The 18,867-nt window shown below is 28.6% G+C and overlaps 1 protein-coding gene across 5 annotated transcripts in view; it reads right to left on the bottom strand.

The window, feature by feature from the left end:
* LOC107439366 (uncharacterized) overlaps positions 1–18,867 on the bottom strand; it is a 59,456-nt gene that overhangs the window by 34,941 nt on the left and 5,648 nt on the right. For all 5 annotated transcript variants that reach the window (XM_043049561.3, XM_043049558.3, XM_043049554.3 and 2 more), the window contains exons 3-7: positions 15,490–15,561; positions 15,305–15,404; positions 11,378–11,531; positions 8,116–8,200; positions 5,772–6,051 (exon numbers count right to left, since the gene is read on the bottom strand). In XM_043049561.3, the coding sequence (XP_042905495.2) occupies positions 5,772–6,051; positions 8,116–8,200; positions 11,378–11,531; positions 15,305–15,404; positions 15,490–15,561 (691 nt within the window). The remainder of the gene's footprint in view (positions 1–5,771; positions 6,052–8,115; positions 8,201–11,377; positions 11,532–15,304; positions 15,405–15,489; positions 15,562–18,867) is intronic.

Below are 18,867 nucleotides of genomic sequence, written 5' to 3' on the forward strand. Positions count from 1 at the left end.
ATCACAACGTACAATATTCAAATCGCGTGAATAAGAATCGCAACACGCAAATATGAAAAGCTATGCTTGATATTAAAATCGTGTGAATAAGAATCGAGATATTAGCAGATTCTAGGCTTGGGACCTCTAAAAGGCTTGCCAGAAGCAACGTCGTTTGAACTACAAAAATCGGATCTATCTGGAGGGCTTGTAAAAAATTCGGAAAATCTTATCTGCTGCGAGTAAAAGGGAAGAAAATAGCTATAATAAGTAAAAATGAGAAAGGATTGAGCTATGTAGTTTGAATTTTCTGTTTCTCTTTGAAAATCAGTGAACTTTCTGAAAAAGCGGAAAAATCTCAGACACTGGTGCTTTTTTAAGGTCAAGTGCCACTGCCCGGTATAAATTTCCCGGTATATCCTACACCGATAATTTTTTAAGGTTCAGTGCCATTGCCCGATATATATTAGCCTGATACTCCAAACACTGATGTTTCTTCTAATCTATCGTCAGCAAGGGTTTGTCTAGGTTTTTCTGAGAGGTACCTATTTTGTGAAAATTTAGACATAATTTGTGAAAAATTAAAAATTATATTAAAAAATCAACACAAAAATATGGATTTATCGTTTCTTAAGAGACACAAAAATAAAATTTTAAGAAAAAGTATTTTGTGAAACTACCGTTTTTCCTAAAATTGAATTTGTGAAACTACCGTTTCTCCTAACGTTGAATTTGTGAAGGTACCGCTAAACGGTAGTAAATAAAGCCTGGACAGACTCAGTAAGTATTAAAATATCGAATAAATGTAATTATATCCACGAATAAATTAATATCATCGGATGTAATAAGTATTTCGGACATTCACCAAAGCGACTATGTGATTGTCAACATTCACCGGTGAAAGTCAACAACCACCGATTTCGATCATTCACAGTAACATGCACATCATTAATATAACATAATGACCTCTTCAGCATGTTTTTTTCATATTTTGCCTAAATAACATTTGTCATTCTATAGAATACCTAGGGAAAGTATGTATACCGGAGTTTCATACTTAGCCGGTAACATATATAAGAAAACAAAAATAATCATAGTAGCAGTATTTGGTGGTAAATGTAGCTGTAATCGTATTTGAAGAAAATGCTGTGTGACATTTTATGGTGAATTTGCGAATGTAAGCTTCAGAATGTATCGAAAGATGAGGATGGTATTTGCAAATCATCTTTATCCAAAGAAAGCCTTGTAACCTAAATATCTAGTAAGATGAAGCGATTTTTTAAACAATGAATCTTACAATATGCAACATATTATTTCAATATCTTATTCTTAAACACAACATATTTCAGCGTTTTTAAAATACCACTAAACATTCAGCAATTCCTTAAGTTATAGAAAAAAGAAATATCGTAAATTATAGAAAACCTTGTGAATGCGCATTAGAATTACTATACAATAGGGTGCACAACCTGCGGCCCGCAACCCTCAATTTAAATAAAAAAAAATTCGGAAATTTGAAATTTACGCATTTAAGTTTTTGACGCACCCAATTTCACTCAATGTAGTTTTCGATCGCTTTTTTTCGATGGTTACCTCTACAGATTTAGGCATAGTTTTGAAAATACCATTATTTTGAACACATCATTATTACGATATACGAATTTCTAATTTTAGTTATTACTTTTGACTCTCTTCGAGTGCTCCGATTTTATCGTAAATTCAATGACTTTCCGGTAGTTATTGCTGCCCATTTTCACGTATTTTCTGAAATCGCGATTTTTAAAAAGTTATGAAATGCTTTATTTGTGCAAACTTCATGAAAAATCTAATCTTTTTCGGCAGTTGTTGCTACGCATTTCCGCATGGTTTTTGAAATTTTGACACGATATTATTACGAATCGCGATTAAATAATCGCTCATTTAGATAACCATTTTTTGACGTGGTTTATTTGTGCCAATTTTAATCAAATTATTTGCAAATCAAATTATTTTTCAATTGTTATTTTGGCAATTATTGTTGCACATATCTACAAGGTTTTGAAAGTCCGATATTTTTTATACGCTATTTTGATACTTTAATTTCGCATTTAAATACATAAAATTTTGACGCATTTTATTTACACCAATTTCACCACAAATATAAAGGTATTTTGATAATTTCCTTTGTAGTTATTACTACGCTTTTTACCCGTGATTTAAAAAAAATTGATATTTTTCATATAATTTGACAGCACGCGAGTTTTGAATCGCACATTAAAATAATTACTTTTTATGTGCTGTATTTGTGTCGATTTTTACATAAATATAAGAGGTTTTTCGAACGTCTTTTTACTTGTAAATTAGAATATCCTGATATTTTAGCACAATATTACAACTCTTAAAATTTGATACTGTTTTAATTTTTTTTGGAACTTAAAAAGTAATTACGTATTTTAGCAAAATCGATACCTTCCTAAAAAGAATAAAAATGAAAAATAAAAACAAGTTGTGTACATTTATATTAAACGCGTTCCCCTTTGCCAAAAAATAATTCAAAACACGTGTATATTTCTTTAGTCCCATGAACAAGTGCAAGTTAACATCACACACTCGACCTATTCTTTTTGTTGTTACATGATTTAAAAATCACATGTCGAGATTCGTATTTATACGTTTTAAAAATCATACATTTCAATTCTTCGCGTAATTTAAAATTCACACATCGTAATTCGTATTTACGCGATCTTAAAATTGCGCAGCGCATTTCGTATTAAAAATAACGAGATTTAAAAATCATCCATCGCGATTCATATTCACGCGATTTAAAAACCATATATCGCGATTCATATTCACACATTTTAAAAATCATGCGCTGTGAGTAGTCTTTTCGCAATTTAAAATTGTACATCTCAATTCGTATTCACGCAGCTTGAAAATCACACATTGCGTTTTATATTTGCGCAATTTAAAAAGCACACATAACAATTAGTATTTAGGCAATTATAAAATAACACATCGCTATTTGTATTCACGTGATTTAAAAATATGGAAATGAAGAACACCATCTAGGACAAATTCCAAAAGTGATTAAGTTTTTTGCCCTAATTTAATACTACCCACAACAACAGCTTCTGTCATAAGACTGTTTTCCAGAATAAATTTGGCCTGTTCAAAATTACAGAGCAGTCTTTTAACAAATTCATTTAATGACTCGAAAAAGCATGATCAAGTGAATCACACGATCATGTGAATAAAATTATTCCAATATTTAAAAATTTTGCAAATTACAGGATAACCATTAAGAAATTTTTTTAACCATTTTCTTATGCTATACTTCCACCATTTCATATCATTCATGATTGTACGCTGCGAAATGATTTGTATATCATTAAATTTTAACAGTAAAATATATAATCAAAATAAGTTTCGTTAAGTAATGTAAATGTTACTAATTGTTTATGCATATGTGTATTAATTGTAAATAGAAAGTGTCATGTTAAAAAAATATTCGCCATAAAAAATTTTAAACAAGTATCTTAATAGTTTTTTATTATTAAGGAAAATAGTTTATTCAAGATTAATGCTTTCTTTCTTTCTTCCCTCTCTCTGCCCCTGCTTCCTATCATTAATTTAAAATAAATGTTTTAAAGTTTAAGTATATTCCCCTTCTAAATGCTAAATCTTATTTTCCGCAGATGGGGTTTTGTTTCAATTTTTATCATTTTTAACCCTATAAACTTTCTTTAAATCAAAGTATTTAACTTGTATTTATTTTAATAACTAGAACATTTTTTTAAAATTTATTTCTATGAACAAATTTTTTAAAGTTAAAATTTATGTTAAAATGGACTTATGTATTATGTAATATGACTTTTAAAAAACATGTATTTTTCCATAGTTTTTTAATTATTTCAATTTATCTAAATTTTCTTCTGATTAACTGATTCTGTTTTTTCTTAGAAGGCTCAGTTTTTTCTTAGTTTAGAAGTTTTTAACTTTAAACATTTAAAAGTATTTAATTTTATGCTAAGATATTACAAGGTTAACTTATAAAAAGAATTTAGTGGTTAGAACAATGTTTTTATAACAATTACTACCTAAAATTGCTATAAATATGTTTGTCTAAATACTTTGGGTGTTCCCTTTGGCATGCGGCCCTTCACTCAAAAAGGTTGTGCACCCCTACTATACAATATACATTTTATTTTTCAAGCTCTTTTTTTTCTTCAAACTTTCTTGCCTAGAACACTCGATTAAAGCTGTAAAAATGATTATCCCTAAAATTTTGTATATTGCTATAATAAGGTATGTTAATTTGATTTTAGTATGAAATCCTCGAATTTTTATAACAAAAACAACATAATCTAAATAATATCAGATAAAAAGTTCATGTATTTAAATTCTAAAAACTTAGAAAATCATAAATAATTTATAAATCGATTCAAGTTTTCTTTTCAAAGGAGATTAAAATAAAAAAAATTTTGCTTTTTGGACAGAAATTAGATTAAAAATTGTCTATATCCTAGAAACTTTGAGATATCTCTATTTTCTATTAACTTTGAGATATTTCTATTAAACCTCTCCGAGCAATCACAGAGCACTATGTAAATTTTTTTTTTTTTACTGTCAGAAATTGGTTGCTTAGCAACCTAGTGAAATTAAGTCTTCTTCTTTTGAATTAGTCAATGGGTTACCTTAAAATATTAATTTGCGTTGGCGACGTTTTCTGAACTATCGCCAAATATATAAACCTTTATTGTGACCCAATTTAAGACCCAATTTTCTCAAAATTTTTTCTACCCCCCCTAATTCAAGTGTCTGGATTCCAAATTTGTAAAAAAAAAAATTCATGTTTATTCAAAGAAAGTAAGTTTTTGTGTCTGATTTCGTAACTTAATTAATAGTTAGCACTAATTAATTAGCATATTTGAGGTCACCTCCCGGAACCATTAAGATTGACACTTAGCTTGTGAAAATCCGATCATTAGAACGAAAGTTATTCAGGGAGATATCTTTTTTTTTTTTTTTGCGGACTGTACAGCAGCCAGAGCTTTGGTTATTGGTTGGTGGAGGTTTTGGTATTTGGCACTTCAGGTCATCACCAGATTCATAGCTCGTTTCAGAATTTTTTCAGCTTTTTTGAAACCCTTCTTTCTCGCTCTCGTAAAATGACAGGGTGAGGTTTCGCCCTCTATTTCTCGCTCCCCTGAAATTTCCGGACTGGAGTGTTCAGTAGTAACCCGCCAATAACAATAAAACTAATTCATTTCTTTTGCCCGGGAAAACATTTTATTTCTCATTTTACACACTAGATGGCAGTACCAGGATATTTTTAAGGTAATTGTAGGTAGTTTATTTTAAACTAGATAACAGCATTAATCAAATATATGTATTTGGCAAAATAGGCACTTTTATGACCGTTTTCTTGAAAATTAACCGGTCATTAAGTGGTTAATCTAATTTTCACAGTAGTAAAAAAAATAACAATTTAATTATAAGGAAGAACTTAAAACAAAAACAACAGTGAGAAACTGCCCTTTTGGTATTTACCTATTACTTTTTAAGATAGCTACAATTTAGTTTGTTTTAGCAAAGTGAGCATGACAGGTACATTTAAAGGAGATGCTTACAGATACATGCTTAAAAGAGATCATTTCTGGCATTTAAAACAATAGAAATGAAGTTCATAATAGTTTGTTCATAAGTGAATATAAATAAATGATGAAGATAAGTGCAAATGGCAATTCTCAGGAGAAATAAAGTATTCAGCAAAGGAAAAAAAAATGAATAGCATAATGTTAATTGTATATTACCTCTGACAATTTTCTAAGCAGTTCATCAGGATAGGATCTGGATAACAACTCTCGAGTGAGATTTTGATCATAGTCAAGATTTTTAGAGTCTTCAATATTTTGAGAAGAAAGCCAGTTTTGTATATCACTCGGAACCTTCAATTTTGAAGTGAAGCGAAGAATCTGAGACTTTTCTTTCTCGCATTCAGTGAGCTTAAGCAATCTTCTGAACAACAAAATTACTTTACAATAAGTCTCGGATTCTGCTGTATTTTTGACAGTTTCACAGCATAATGTGTGCCTAGAAAATAAATAAATAAAATAAAAAACTTACTGCAAAGATTATACGACACTTTTCTGTTTGCTTATTTCATAGCATAAATCATCAACAGTATCTAGATTTGAATTGATAATAATATGATTAAGAATAGGAGTAGATAACGGTTTAAAATACTAGCTTTACTGCTATTTACGAGCTAGCAACAATACGATGGGAATATAAAATAGTTAAAAATATATCGTATGGAATCAGACTGTTGGACCTTGGCCAGATACAATATTCATATTTAAACTTTTGACAATCAATTGGGTTTTTCAATATTTAATTTTCCATTCAAGTAAAAGAAGTGAGGAATTTATGTTTAAAATATATTTTAAATGTTAACCTGATTTTTAAAACAATGTACACAAATTTATTAAAATTTAAGATTGCAGATTTAAAATATTCTAAAAATTATCCTAAATTTTGGTTTGTATTATAGACATTTTCCACACAAAAAATTTGAATATCTAAAAGTTTTGTATGTAGATAGTCCTACATATAAAACTATACAATAATATATATGTCTGGTAGCAAAAAAAACAATTTATTTTCATTATAAGCTTTAAAAAATTCATTTTTTCTTACTTCACAGTAAATAAAAACAAATCACAATAAAACAAGTTCATATTGTTCATAAAAACATTATAAAAGTACTTTTGAAAAAGTAAGTAAAAAAAAAAAATTTTTTTTTTACTATGATTTTAGTACACAGTTTTTTCTCTCTCTAAAACAAACTATGAGACATAAAATTATATGAGGTAATAGTTAATTTAAACAAATGTAAAATGAATATTGAAATGAAGCAAATGTAAAATGTATATTTTAGAATTTGTTAATTTGAATTTATTTTCTGATTATCGTTCAAATCTGCGCTAAAATAGAGGACACAACCACCACAGATAGAATAGAAATCTTTAGGGCATTAGCGATTTAAGAAAAATGTTTTCCTTTTTCACTAAATTTATTTCTATTTCATCTGATTGTTACAGATGATTCCCTTTTTGACCTTGAACTTTAGTTCTTTTTTATAATTTATTTTAAAAAGATTAAAAAAACTTTGAAGCAGAATTCTATTATAGATACAACAAAGATGTTAGACTATAGATCCTAAATATATAGATTCTATTATATATTTACGAATTTTATTTCTATGTATTTGATCAGAATATAGAGTTGAAGATGGTTTGTTTTATTTTAAGATTCTTTTTAGAGACATTATAAATAAACTTTAAATTTGCACACATTAACTTATTTTAAAAATATATATTTTTGCAGTAGCACAATGATACTGAAATATCTAAAAAATTGCAGATTAATGTCCACATAAAGTAACACAAATTCACATTAATTTAAATCAAAATGAAAAAATTTAAAAATTATATTTCTCCATATGGTTTTATTTAAACTAAAATTATTTATATAAATAGAAATTTGAATTATTAAAGAAGATTTTCTTCTTCAGAGTACCAGGATTGATAAAAAAAAAAAAAAAAAAAAACATTTAGTTCAAACAAATTAACTCTGAGAAGTTCCAGTGATAAAAATGGGGCAAATAGGTCACTTTTTGCCAGGGTCATTAAGATTTTGCAAAAATTTGTTTAAATAAATTTTTAATTAGTATATATTTCAAAATATTTCTAGTATCAAGTATGCAACCAAATAAAGTTATGTTAGATTAAAAAATGACATATAATTTATTATGTTATAAAATTTTTAAGCTGATTCAGCATCTTGAATGGATATAACCATATACTTCATTCTTTTTTTACTTTTAACACCATATTATCTTTTTATAGGTCAATAAATATTTTCTTCAGAGAGTTTTTTAGATTCTAAAGTTTCTGGAACATACAAAATGAAAAAAAAAAATTTGAATTCTTGCTTCTGTAGGAGCAAATAATTTTTATATGGTTAAAAAAATTCATTTAATAGAAAATAGAAGCTACAAATAACAAAACATTGTAAAGAAATACAATAAAAACCAAGTAAATGCAAAATGATATTAATAGAAATATAAAAAAATAATTAGTAAAAGTTTCTCACTTTAAAATTATACTATAAACAGATATATGCTTTTTCTTCAAGTCACTGGTTAGAAGCAGTGCACTACATAATATATCAACAGCATCTAAGGAAGAATGCAAAATTATAAAAAATTTAAAACAGCAAAATCATAATTAGGACCTGTGCAGTAGTAATTTTTTTTTTTTTATCGTTTAAAGTTCTTAATTTATAAACATAAAATTCAAAAACATTTTCAAAAACTTTACATTCTCATGATGCAATAACTAGTTTCTGATAAATATTGAAGAGAAAATAGAGAAAATCATGCATTTTTTGCAATTTAGAATGACAATCGATACAGCAAAGAAAAATCTCTTCTTAAAAGCCAGAAAACTAAGCACTTTTTACAAACCCCGAATAAAGAAAGCACCTTTAAGAGCTTTTAAAAAACGTAAATCAAAAATAAGTACCTCTAAGCACTTTTTAAACACGCTATGCCCCTGTAAAACTAAACATAAAATTATTTCATATCAAACTTTGCAAATTATTTATCTTTGAATAGGTTAAGTTGCATTTTCTGCATAATACATAATTTATTAACAAATTTTAATGACTACAATTAAAGGAACATGACATACATTTGTCAATTTTAATGCAGTGTAAACCTCTTAGAAACATAATATTACAATTTAAAAAGAAAGATTTAATAAGCTAAACTTATTCTAATAGTGATCTTTCAGAAAATTGAAGGAAATTGTTTAACTGACTAAAGCTTTACAAAAGTCATGTTTACATAATATAAATTAAAAGTCAAATGATATTTTTAGTAAATAATGTTTAATATGCAGCAAATAAATAAATAAAATTTTTTTTTTTGTTGACACAAACATCTATTGACACTCAATCAAAAAACAATTATTGACATTTATTTATACATTTATTGACATATAAACGATCATAAAAAAAAAAAGGCTGGAAAATATGTGAGTACTATTCATCTTGCAGCATTGTCACAGGCTAAGGCTGTTTCTCCAACTCTTCTTCATTATCCTATTTGGTGGTGCACTTAAGCATTGCCCACTGTTTTAGATCCTGCTTTAGGTCTTTTTCAACATTCAATCAGCCATTTAATGAGTGGTCTTTTAATTTATAATTTTTTATGCCAGCAAAATTTATATTTTCTGCTGAATATTCTTAGATTTTTAATAAATTTTTAAGCTTGCTTACTTATCTTCATGGTTCACTTAGAGGAATCACATGCAACTATTAGACTAATATAACATGCAATTGATGCTAGTTTAGTTCAATATGAGACATGCTATTTATAATATTATTGTATAAACTATGGACATACAATTTATCCAACGGTTCCCAAATGTTTTTTTTGTAGAATCTTATGATTCTACAAAAGTTAAAATACATTTTTATAAATAAATAACACAAAGGTGATAAAAAGCAATTAAATTGAATTAACAGAAAATTTAGTAACTTCAGAAAATCAGGTTAATATAATTTTTTTTTTCAAAGTATAAAAGTTTAATTAGATGCAAATAATAGTTTTTAAGTAAATATAGTGGGAAGCAAAAGTAATAAAAATATATATAAATATTATTATTATCATAATAATAATATTAATATATATCTTCTAAGTGTACAAGCATTACTTCATAAGCCAAATACAAGACATAATATAACAAAAAGAATTTTAAATATTGAAGGGACATTTAAGGTAAAAAATGATCCTAGCAAATCACATATCTTTATTTTATTCTTGTTAATAAGAATTGAGAAATGTTATATGAAAAATCTCAAAGATAGTCTTGTGCAGTGTTCTCCCTAAGGGTTTTTTGAAGGATCCACTCCGCCTGCCCTTTGATCCTTATAAATGCACCCTCCTTACCCCCTTTCTAAAAATATGCCACCAACCCTTAAAAACACTACTTTTTCATTATTTTTTTTTCAGGAAAAGGTTGTTCTCTTAACAACCTGTTTCAATGAAGAGACTACTTGTGATTTATTTAGTCAATGACAATTATTTAACTTTAATTATATTTTTCATTCCTTTTTATTAAATTTTTTTTTATACTGTCTAGTTCAGTGGTTTCCAACTGGCAGCCCGGGGGCCACATTCGGCCCGCAAAGCTTTTTTTTTTGTGGCCCACGAACTAAAATATATTAGTAGTAATTTTTTTCCGGACAATTCTTGTAAAAACTCTGTATGGGTTTAAAATACTTTTCTCGTTAATAAAAATCCAATTTCTTCGTTTCTGTGAAATTTAACATACCAGCGATGCAAATTTTTTTCTTCTCAAGTTTTGCACCAAAGAAAATATTCATTCAAATGCAAAAATAATCGTAAATGTTGCTCTTTTTTATTTAATATTTTTTATATTTTGTGAATATTATTTAGCTTGTGTGTATCAGAAATTTTCTCGAAGAAATTCTCCGATTTAACTTTTTGAAACCACCCATTTTGGACGAAAATATTTACACACACACATTTGTAAATTTAAAATGTAAATATCTATTCTCTGGTGGTTGCAGCAGAGAAATCTCAACTTTTTCATTGAACATTTTGTGTGCTACTATGCAAGTTTTAATACCAACCTTTTTAAAGTTTTATATCATAACAATTGGATATCTGTTGCACATTAATTGTTTAATACATAGGTGCACATTAAAGTTATTGTAGCCCGAATTTTTTAATATGCAATTAAATATATTTAAAAATCTACTTCTTATTTCAATTTGTAACTCAATACTTTTGTTTTGTACAACTTGGTAAAAATCTGACAGTAATATTTAATGTTCCTTCAAACATAAAAGAGTCCTACATAAAATTATCCCGTCATTTGATTTGTGTTTTCAATTGTGTCCCCCGGCCTCATGTAAGTTGGAAACCCCTGGTCTAGTTATATAGTTAAAATTTGCATGATATTCGGCCCTAAAGATATTAACATTTATTATTTATGGTGGAAGTACACAAAGGATTCTTTTAGTGATTTTAAATTTTACCATTATAATTATTTTTTTTAAAATGAATACTATTTGTTTAAGAAATGCACCTTTAAATGCTTATTTTCCCATTATTTTCAGTTTAAAAAAAAAGCTTTAAAGTTGTACACTTAATCTTTTTTTTCTTCTTATTTTACTTTCATTCTAAGAAAATTAATATACAGAGATTGTCTTTCAGCTTGCCTTTAGTTATTTTTCAAAAGCTTCAAATTTTTCTGTTATTTTGATAATGAGTGAGAATTACTGAATTTTTAACCAAAGTAAGAATTTCAAGATATTTTCCTACCTGGTAATGATTTGATAGCAGTCAAAATACGACCAATCCAGTCAGATTGTTCGTCACCACCCGTCAAGAAGATTGAGAGCAATATCATATAATGCAAAAGTTGGATACAACACTTTCTATTGGAATCATTTGTTGAAACTTTAGTAGTCTTCACCTTAAGAAAATTAGAAAAAATGCAGAGTACATAAAATGTAAAAATTTCAACTTAACTATGATAAATTTTCGTAGTGAAAATTTCAATTATAACAAGTCTTAAGTAATTATTCTTTTACTAATTGGCTTTATTTCTCTGTTATTTCAAACAATATCAAAATTGACATTTTAAATTTAAACTGTAAAGTAAAGAATGAGGATTTAAATAATTTAAAATGTCTGAAGAAGTGTATATTGTAATGGATTTGCTATTTATTTAAATTAGAATTGAGAGTTAAGTAGCAATGAAACGAAATATTAGGTTTGGGCTGTTCATATACATATTAAGTTGGTGTATATGAAATAACAGATATTCTTTACCCGTGAACATTCGTCTCCCAGTTTTTGTTTTGCTTTCGGCATAACTTTGTTTATACAGGGTGGCCACTCAAATCAGATTTCAAATTTCCCTGATTTTTCCAGGTTTTCCAGGTAAAAATCGTAAAATTTCCAGGTTCGTGTTGTTTTTCTTTTCTCATAAAGTGTAGGATGAGTACAAGGAAAGTGTCTATATTATAAAATATTTTATTCAAAATGTCATTTTTTTTAACATATCATCTTGAAAAAAAATTATTTTGACAAGATTTTGATTTTTTACAACACTAATTTTTAAAAAATTAAGAAACACGGAGAAAATAATATGTTTTGCTTATAGAATATATTGTTTTTATTGAATAAAAATTTTTAATGTGTTACTTTAAGTTGTATTTGCTCAAAGTGTATCAACAAAATGGCAAAAACAGAATGACCAATAAAACCTTGGATAAGCATTGTTTAATATATTTTCATTAAGCAAAGGAAAATCGTTTCAGGTGATTCAATAAATCTTTATATTTACACTGGCTCTCAAAAGTATTCGTTCACTTAGTAAAATTAAATATTAATTAATATACATTTAGTTCTAAAAAATCCTTTTTTTTAAAATTAAAATATGTTATAAAAAAGATTAAAATAAAATAGAAAAATTAGCATTAATGCAACAATTGTAACAATTTGTCGACAAACATTGCTGTTAGCGATTGTAAAAAAAAATGTGTGATTGGTTGGATTGCTAAGAAAAATTAATTTACAGATTTCTTTGAATGGGAGTACAAAAACTTTCAGAAAAAGAGTGCAAAATAAAATCTATTATTATTACATTATAACCAACTAATTTTTGGAGAATTTTTATTAAGTTAAAAATGCAAAAACATTTTGACTCATTTTTTCAAAATAGAAAAAAATTACAACCAAAGCATCTGAGCAAACTTGAGCCACAAATTGATTCAGCCCACGGACAGAATTTTAAAACAGACGCAAATATCCTAACCCCTTCTTCCACGTCCAGCACAATCTTTGCCTTTCCTAAATTGCGCAATCTCATAGTCTCCATAGAGATCAAAAGTTTGTATATTTGTTTAGCAACAATGGGAGAATTTTATGTGGCATTCTAGTTAAACAGTGTTATAATGGAGCAAATTTTGATGCAAGCAAAGTATAGCTAAGTTGATGACAACTGTTTAGAGATACATTTGTGTCTAAAAAATGTGGGTATAATGGATGAAATAATTTAAATTAAGAAAATTAGTAAATAATTTAAATTAGTGAAATTTAAAAAAATATCTAAGAAAAAATTTCCAGCTTTTCTTTAAAATTCCCTGATTTTTCCAGGTTTTTATCCAAATTTCCCTGATTTTTCCAGTATAAAAAAATTCCCTGATAATTCCAGGTTTTCAAGGTTTTCCAGGTGGGTGGCCACCCTGTTATAATTGAACTGTCTAATGCCAGAGTCACTTTTCAACAAATAAATGTTCTCAAAGGTCTTCAATTTTGTTGAGTTTCGTAAGGATATGAATTCAACCAAATGGTAAGCCAAACCCAACCAAAAAAATAAAAAATAAATAATTCAACCAAAACATGTAAATATGAGCTATAACTTGGTAATAATGCCGCACGCAACATAAACGAAACGTTTAGGGAGAATACCACTCCATAAAAAAAAATGTAGTGTTGGACTGAAAATTTCGGCTTGGTGATTTTTCAGGACAAAATAAGCCATGTGGAAAATCCAATATATCTGTAAAAAATAAGGCTTTGAAAGCATTGGTGAAAACAAATTTAACTTAAGCTACAAGGAAACTTGCTATCAGAATGAAAGAAGATCATACAACAATATTGCAGCACTTTTCTAAAGTTGATAAGGTGAAAAAAAATAATAGGTGGGTATCACATGAAAATAACCTGGATCAGTTCAACTTATGCTCATTATTTCGAAACCAATTTCACCAACAGCCCTTTTTTGATGAAATTTGGCAGCAATTGCCAAACTGCGCGAGGATTTCGAGCACTCTATTAATCAATTTTAAAATGTGCGAATCTCTCGAATTTTGGAAAAAATTTCGTCTTCTGCCATTTTGAAAAAGACATGACATCAGCTACACCAAGTGTTGAGAAAAAAAATGAGTCCTTTACAATAAGTTATTTAAAGTTAGCTCTATTTTTAGCTGTTATTGAATTACCAAACTCCCTCATCTACAATTTACAGCAATTTGTAAAAGTTGAAGTCTGTGAAAACTATGCTGGAAGACCTAACAAGAAGTATGAACATGGAAATAACTTCACTATTCTATAACAGAAATAATTGAAAAGCCTATGCTGGCAAATGTAGAGGATAGAAAAGTGTGTGCACAATGCTACAAATTTAATTAATGATTCTGCATAGTTCAGCATCTGTTACAAGGTCATTCAGCACTCAAAACCGAATTAAAACAAAATATCATAACAGATTGATGAGCATTTGAGCAACCTAATGAGAATCGCTGATGAATAAGTAGATATAGAACATTTTCCATGTGATAATGCAGCAAAAATATTCAATGGTTTAGAAATTAGAAGATGTTAAAAATGTATTATAATTAAAGAAATAATTTTTTCCCAAGTGTATTCATGTTTTTTCAATTTTTAGAAATCTCAATAAACTTTTTGAAATCTCACCCCATTTTCGAGAAAGGGTGAGAAATTCTCTCCCATTTTTTTCTGCAATAAAAACACTGTATATATATATATGTTACAACCAAAGTCCGAATTCAGCCACTTCGAGAATTGGCCGGCCAAATCGCAAAATGGCTAAGAACGCTGTAAATTGGCTGGCCAATGTCCGATCTTTTCTTGATTTTGGGAATTGGCCAGATCGCGAAGTGGCATGGGAGGATCAGCCAAAGTTGGAAGAAAAAATCCTTGGCACGTATTATTGGTTCTGTATAAAACTTCATTCTTTAAAAATTACTATCCGCGGTACATGCAGCTCACTGCGGTGGGATGCGGCCATTTGAGACAAAGTAAAAATTTAAATTTTTCAAATTTTAATTTAAAAACTTTATTATTTTTTTTTAAATTAGAAGATTTATATTTTTTAAATAAAAATGAAAACAAAAGGGGCAATATTAGCACATTCCCGCCAGAATTGCAGATGCGCCGCCTACCGGGCATTCTTGAATGAGAACATCATGTTTTGGCCAGAACATCATGGCCACTTCGCGAAATGGCCGGCCAAAGTAGAATATTCACTGATCGTTTCAATTACATCGCACTTTATCCGAGAGGTATGGCCAATTCGAGAAGTGGCCGGACTTCGGGCTTTGGCCGTAACAAATATATATAAAGAAGTATAAAAGAGTAGAAACTCTGATAATGGAATATAGGGTTTACTGTATGTGGTCAAAGTAACAAAATGAATAAATGGAAACAAAAATTTACCTTTTTCCAGTAAGTTTCCCACTTTTTGCAAGATTTCCAACGTATTTGCCACCAGAAATGGAGAAAAAGAGAGTTTAAAATATTGAAAAAATCTTCTGATCTGCAAAAAATTAATAATTAGTTAAAATCTAATCAATGCATAACATTATTAATAATTATTTTAAATAAGCATAATTGTTTTTTACTTTTTTTCATTTACTTCTCTTCTTTCTTCATTTGTCTCCAAATAAATATCTTCAATTTCTTTTTCAACTTTGCTGAAATAAAAAAAAAATGAAAATAATGTACAAAGCTTTACAAGTAGACAGTTACAAATTGCTTTTTTCCAAAAAATTATGCAACAAAATTTGTATTAATATCTAAATTTTGCATCAAATAATACACAAATTACACACAGTACACCCAAGCAAATAATCTGATAGAGGATCACATTACGATTTTCTAAAATAAAATAAGAGCATATATTTTAAAACACACACACAAAAAAAAGACAAAAATAATTAAATGATTAGAATGACTTATAAAGAAAAATTTTTTTTCTTCTCAAATTTATTCCAACATGTATAATTAAATTTAACATATTGTTAAAATCTATGAATGGGAATAAAATATAATGAATGGAAATTGGTAAGTACAATGAAATAAATTTAAAAAGAAATAAAAGAAACGTGAATGCAATACAAAACTTCTTCAGGAAGCACCCTGCATGCATTTATGTGGGAGCTTTTTCATAAAAAACAGTTTAAAAAAATAAAAAAGTTATTTTGCCCTTAAGCCCAAACTGGAAAATACCTAGAAGAAAGAAATTCACATTCAATACATGAAAGGGAATCAAACTGTAAGCCAAATCAATCGTTTAATTTGCAAACCGAAATCAAAAAAAGTATATAAGTAAAAATCTTAGTAATATTGCCATGTAATTACAGGGTGCATAGCCAAATTATTCAACAAAAAATAAGCACTTCTAAGCACTCAAAATATATTTTAAGCACTTTAACAAAATATCATACTTGGGCAGGGTTAGAAAGTTTTTGACAATTGACGGTTTTATTTTGTTTCAACCATCATGTCAAAAAAAAAAAAAAAAACTTTTGACATTGTTTTTGAGAATTGTGAAAATCATGAAGTTTTGAATAATATAAAATGAATGGCGTTTTCATATGCTACGGACTGACAATATGTCGAAATAGATTGGGGTTGAATGAATTGTGAAAACGTTGAATAGAAAAATTTAAACTGTTTCTTTTTGCATAATTTACAGCTAAAATCAACATGGTAAAGGAAAAATCTCATTTTGAAAAAGGGAAAATTAAGCACTTATTAAAAACTCTAAAAGAAAAAAGCACCTTTAAATGCTTCTAAAAAATGAAAATCGAAAATAAGCACCTTTATACACTTTTTACAAAAGCTATGCACCCTGAATTAGGTTTTGAAAAAAAAAGAAAAAAAAAAGAAATAATTTTCTTAAATAATAAAATCTATTGCATATTTTTGATGACGAAAGTTCTTTTTTATTTTTTTGGAGTAAATTTAACTCTATGTTAATTGTTTCGTTATTGTGATGATACATATATTTTTAGCAATGTCAAAAAAACAATAATAATATTAAATAAAAAGATGGGTATATTGTTTGATAATTTCCAAAATACTAATATATAATTAAATAAATTAAATTAGTTTATAACTAGGGCCCTATAAATTATGCGAAGATGCGGAGGATGCGGAAACCCGCATAATTTACAATTTTCCGCGTAATTGCAGCATATCTGTATAATTTTTACTTTTCAGCAAAATGTATTCGTTTACCAGATAAATTTCTCCTTAAGGTTTTTTTTTCAATTGAAATATATCTTCTTTTTCAATTCCAAGAATCTTTTTGGTCAGGTGGTCAGTTCTTTCCAAGAATCTCCCCCCCCCCCCCAGCACATAGCTTCTTATCAGTCGCCATTATCTTCAATAGGAAGCTGGTTGAACAGCTTTCGCGGTGTATAGACAATAGAGGTCACCTCTATGGTATAGACCACAGAGCTAAAAAGTTGGGGAAGAATGACCCTCCCCCAAACTCCAGTCCCACCTCTTTTCTTTGTAGTTCCTGGAACTCCACAAGATATTGCTTGAGGGCCATGCATTCCGCTTTATTCATTCTTCGAGTATGCATGCGAATCTTTTCATTTATTGATTTGAAATTAGTTTAACTCATTTCCACACAAATAGTCACTGTAAACATGTCTCTATCTAAAATTAAAAAAAATGCCATCCATATTTCTGCACAGGATAGATGTAAGCAATATCAGAGTATTTTTCACGCTTCGGATGGAATAATGTTCTGTACCTCGTGTAATATTGCCGTGGATCACACAAGAAAGTGTGTTATCGATAAGCATTTGGATAGTAATCGTCACATAACAAATAAAAGAAAAAATGAACAAGAGGACAGCGAAGTGCAGAAAAAAAAACAAGCAACCGTGTCATCAATGTTCAAGAGAAAAACCGAATGTGCTGAAATGCGCAATCTTTTAAACTTTGAAATTGTTGACGCATTTACGAGTGCTAATATTCCGATTGAAAAACTGGATCACCCCAAAATGAGAGAATTTCTGACGAAAAATATTTCGGGTGCAGGTGCTTTACCTTGTGCTAATTCTCTTCGCCAAAATTATTTACCAAAAGTATTTGAAGTAAAGAAGAATGAATTGAAAGAAATTCTTCGTACTACTGATTCACTCTGCATCGGCTTCGATGAAGGCAGTGATGATAAAGACAATTATGTTTTACATATTTTAGCTGTCCCGCAATTTACAGATACTGCAATGATGCATCCTTATCTTCTTGATAGCATTCATCTTGAAGCTGTACAATCGACTACAGTTTCTCAAGCCGTAGTGCAGTGCTTGACAAATATGGAGATTGATTTCAACAAAGTTTCAGCAATCTTAACAGATAACGCAACTTACATGACTCGGGCATACAAGGAAGTGTTGCGTACTCTACTGCCCAATTCAGTGCACATGACCTGCAATGCTCACATTCTTAATTTAGCTTCTGATCAGTGGCGTGAACATTTTTCAGAGGTTGACAAATTCACAGGAAACTTTAAGAAATTGTTCAAGCATTGTCCTGCAAGAAAGCGCCGCTATTTAAAGTTTTTAACGGATAACAATAAGAAAGCTAAACTTTGTCCAGTACCAATAAAGACACGGTGGAATTCTTGGTTTAAATCAGTGCAATATCATGCTGAATATTGTAATGTTTACATAGAATTTTTTAGCAGTGAAATAAACCTTACTCCTGACACTGCTTGTCTCAATCAGTGCAAAGTTTTGGTGGAAAGCAAGTACGTTTGCAAAGATTTTCAATTCATTGCAGAACACGCTCAGTTATTAATGGATACTCTTCTCTTTTTCGAAACATGTGGTGTATCTATTCATAAAGCTTACAATAAGATTTTTGATCTGCGGTCTAAACTTCGATGTAATTCTCAGGCATCATACTCACGAAAAGATTCGCGCAACGTATTTCTTCAAGAAGTGTTTCACAAAACAATTGCAAAGTTGAATACTTAC

The sequence above is a fragment of the Parasteatoda tepidariorum genome, chromosome 8, assembly GCF_982258835.1.
Source record: "Parasteatoda tepidariorum strain Cologne lab strain chromosome 8, Ptep-v5.0, whole genome shotgun sequence".
Taxonomy (NCBI): Eukaryota; Metazoa; Arthropoda; class Arachnida; order Araneae; family Theridiidae; genus Parasteatoda; species Parasteatoda tepidariorum.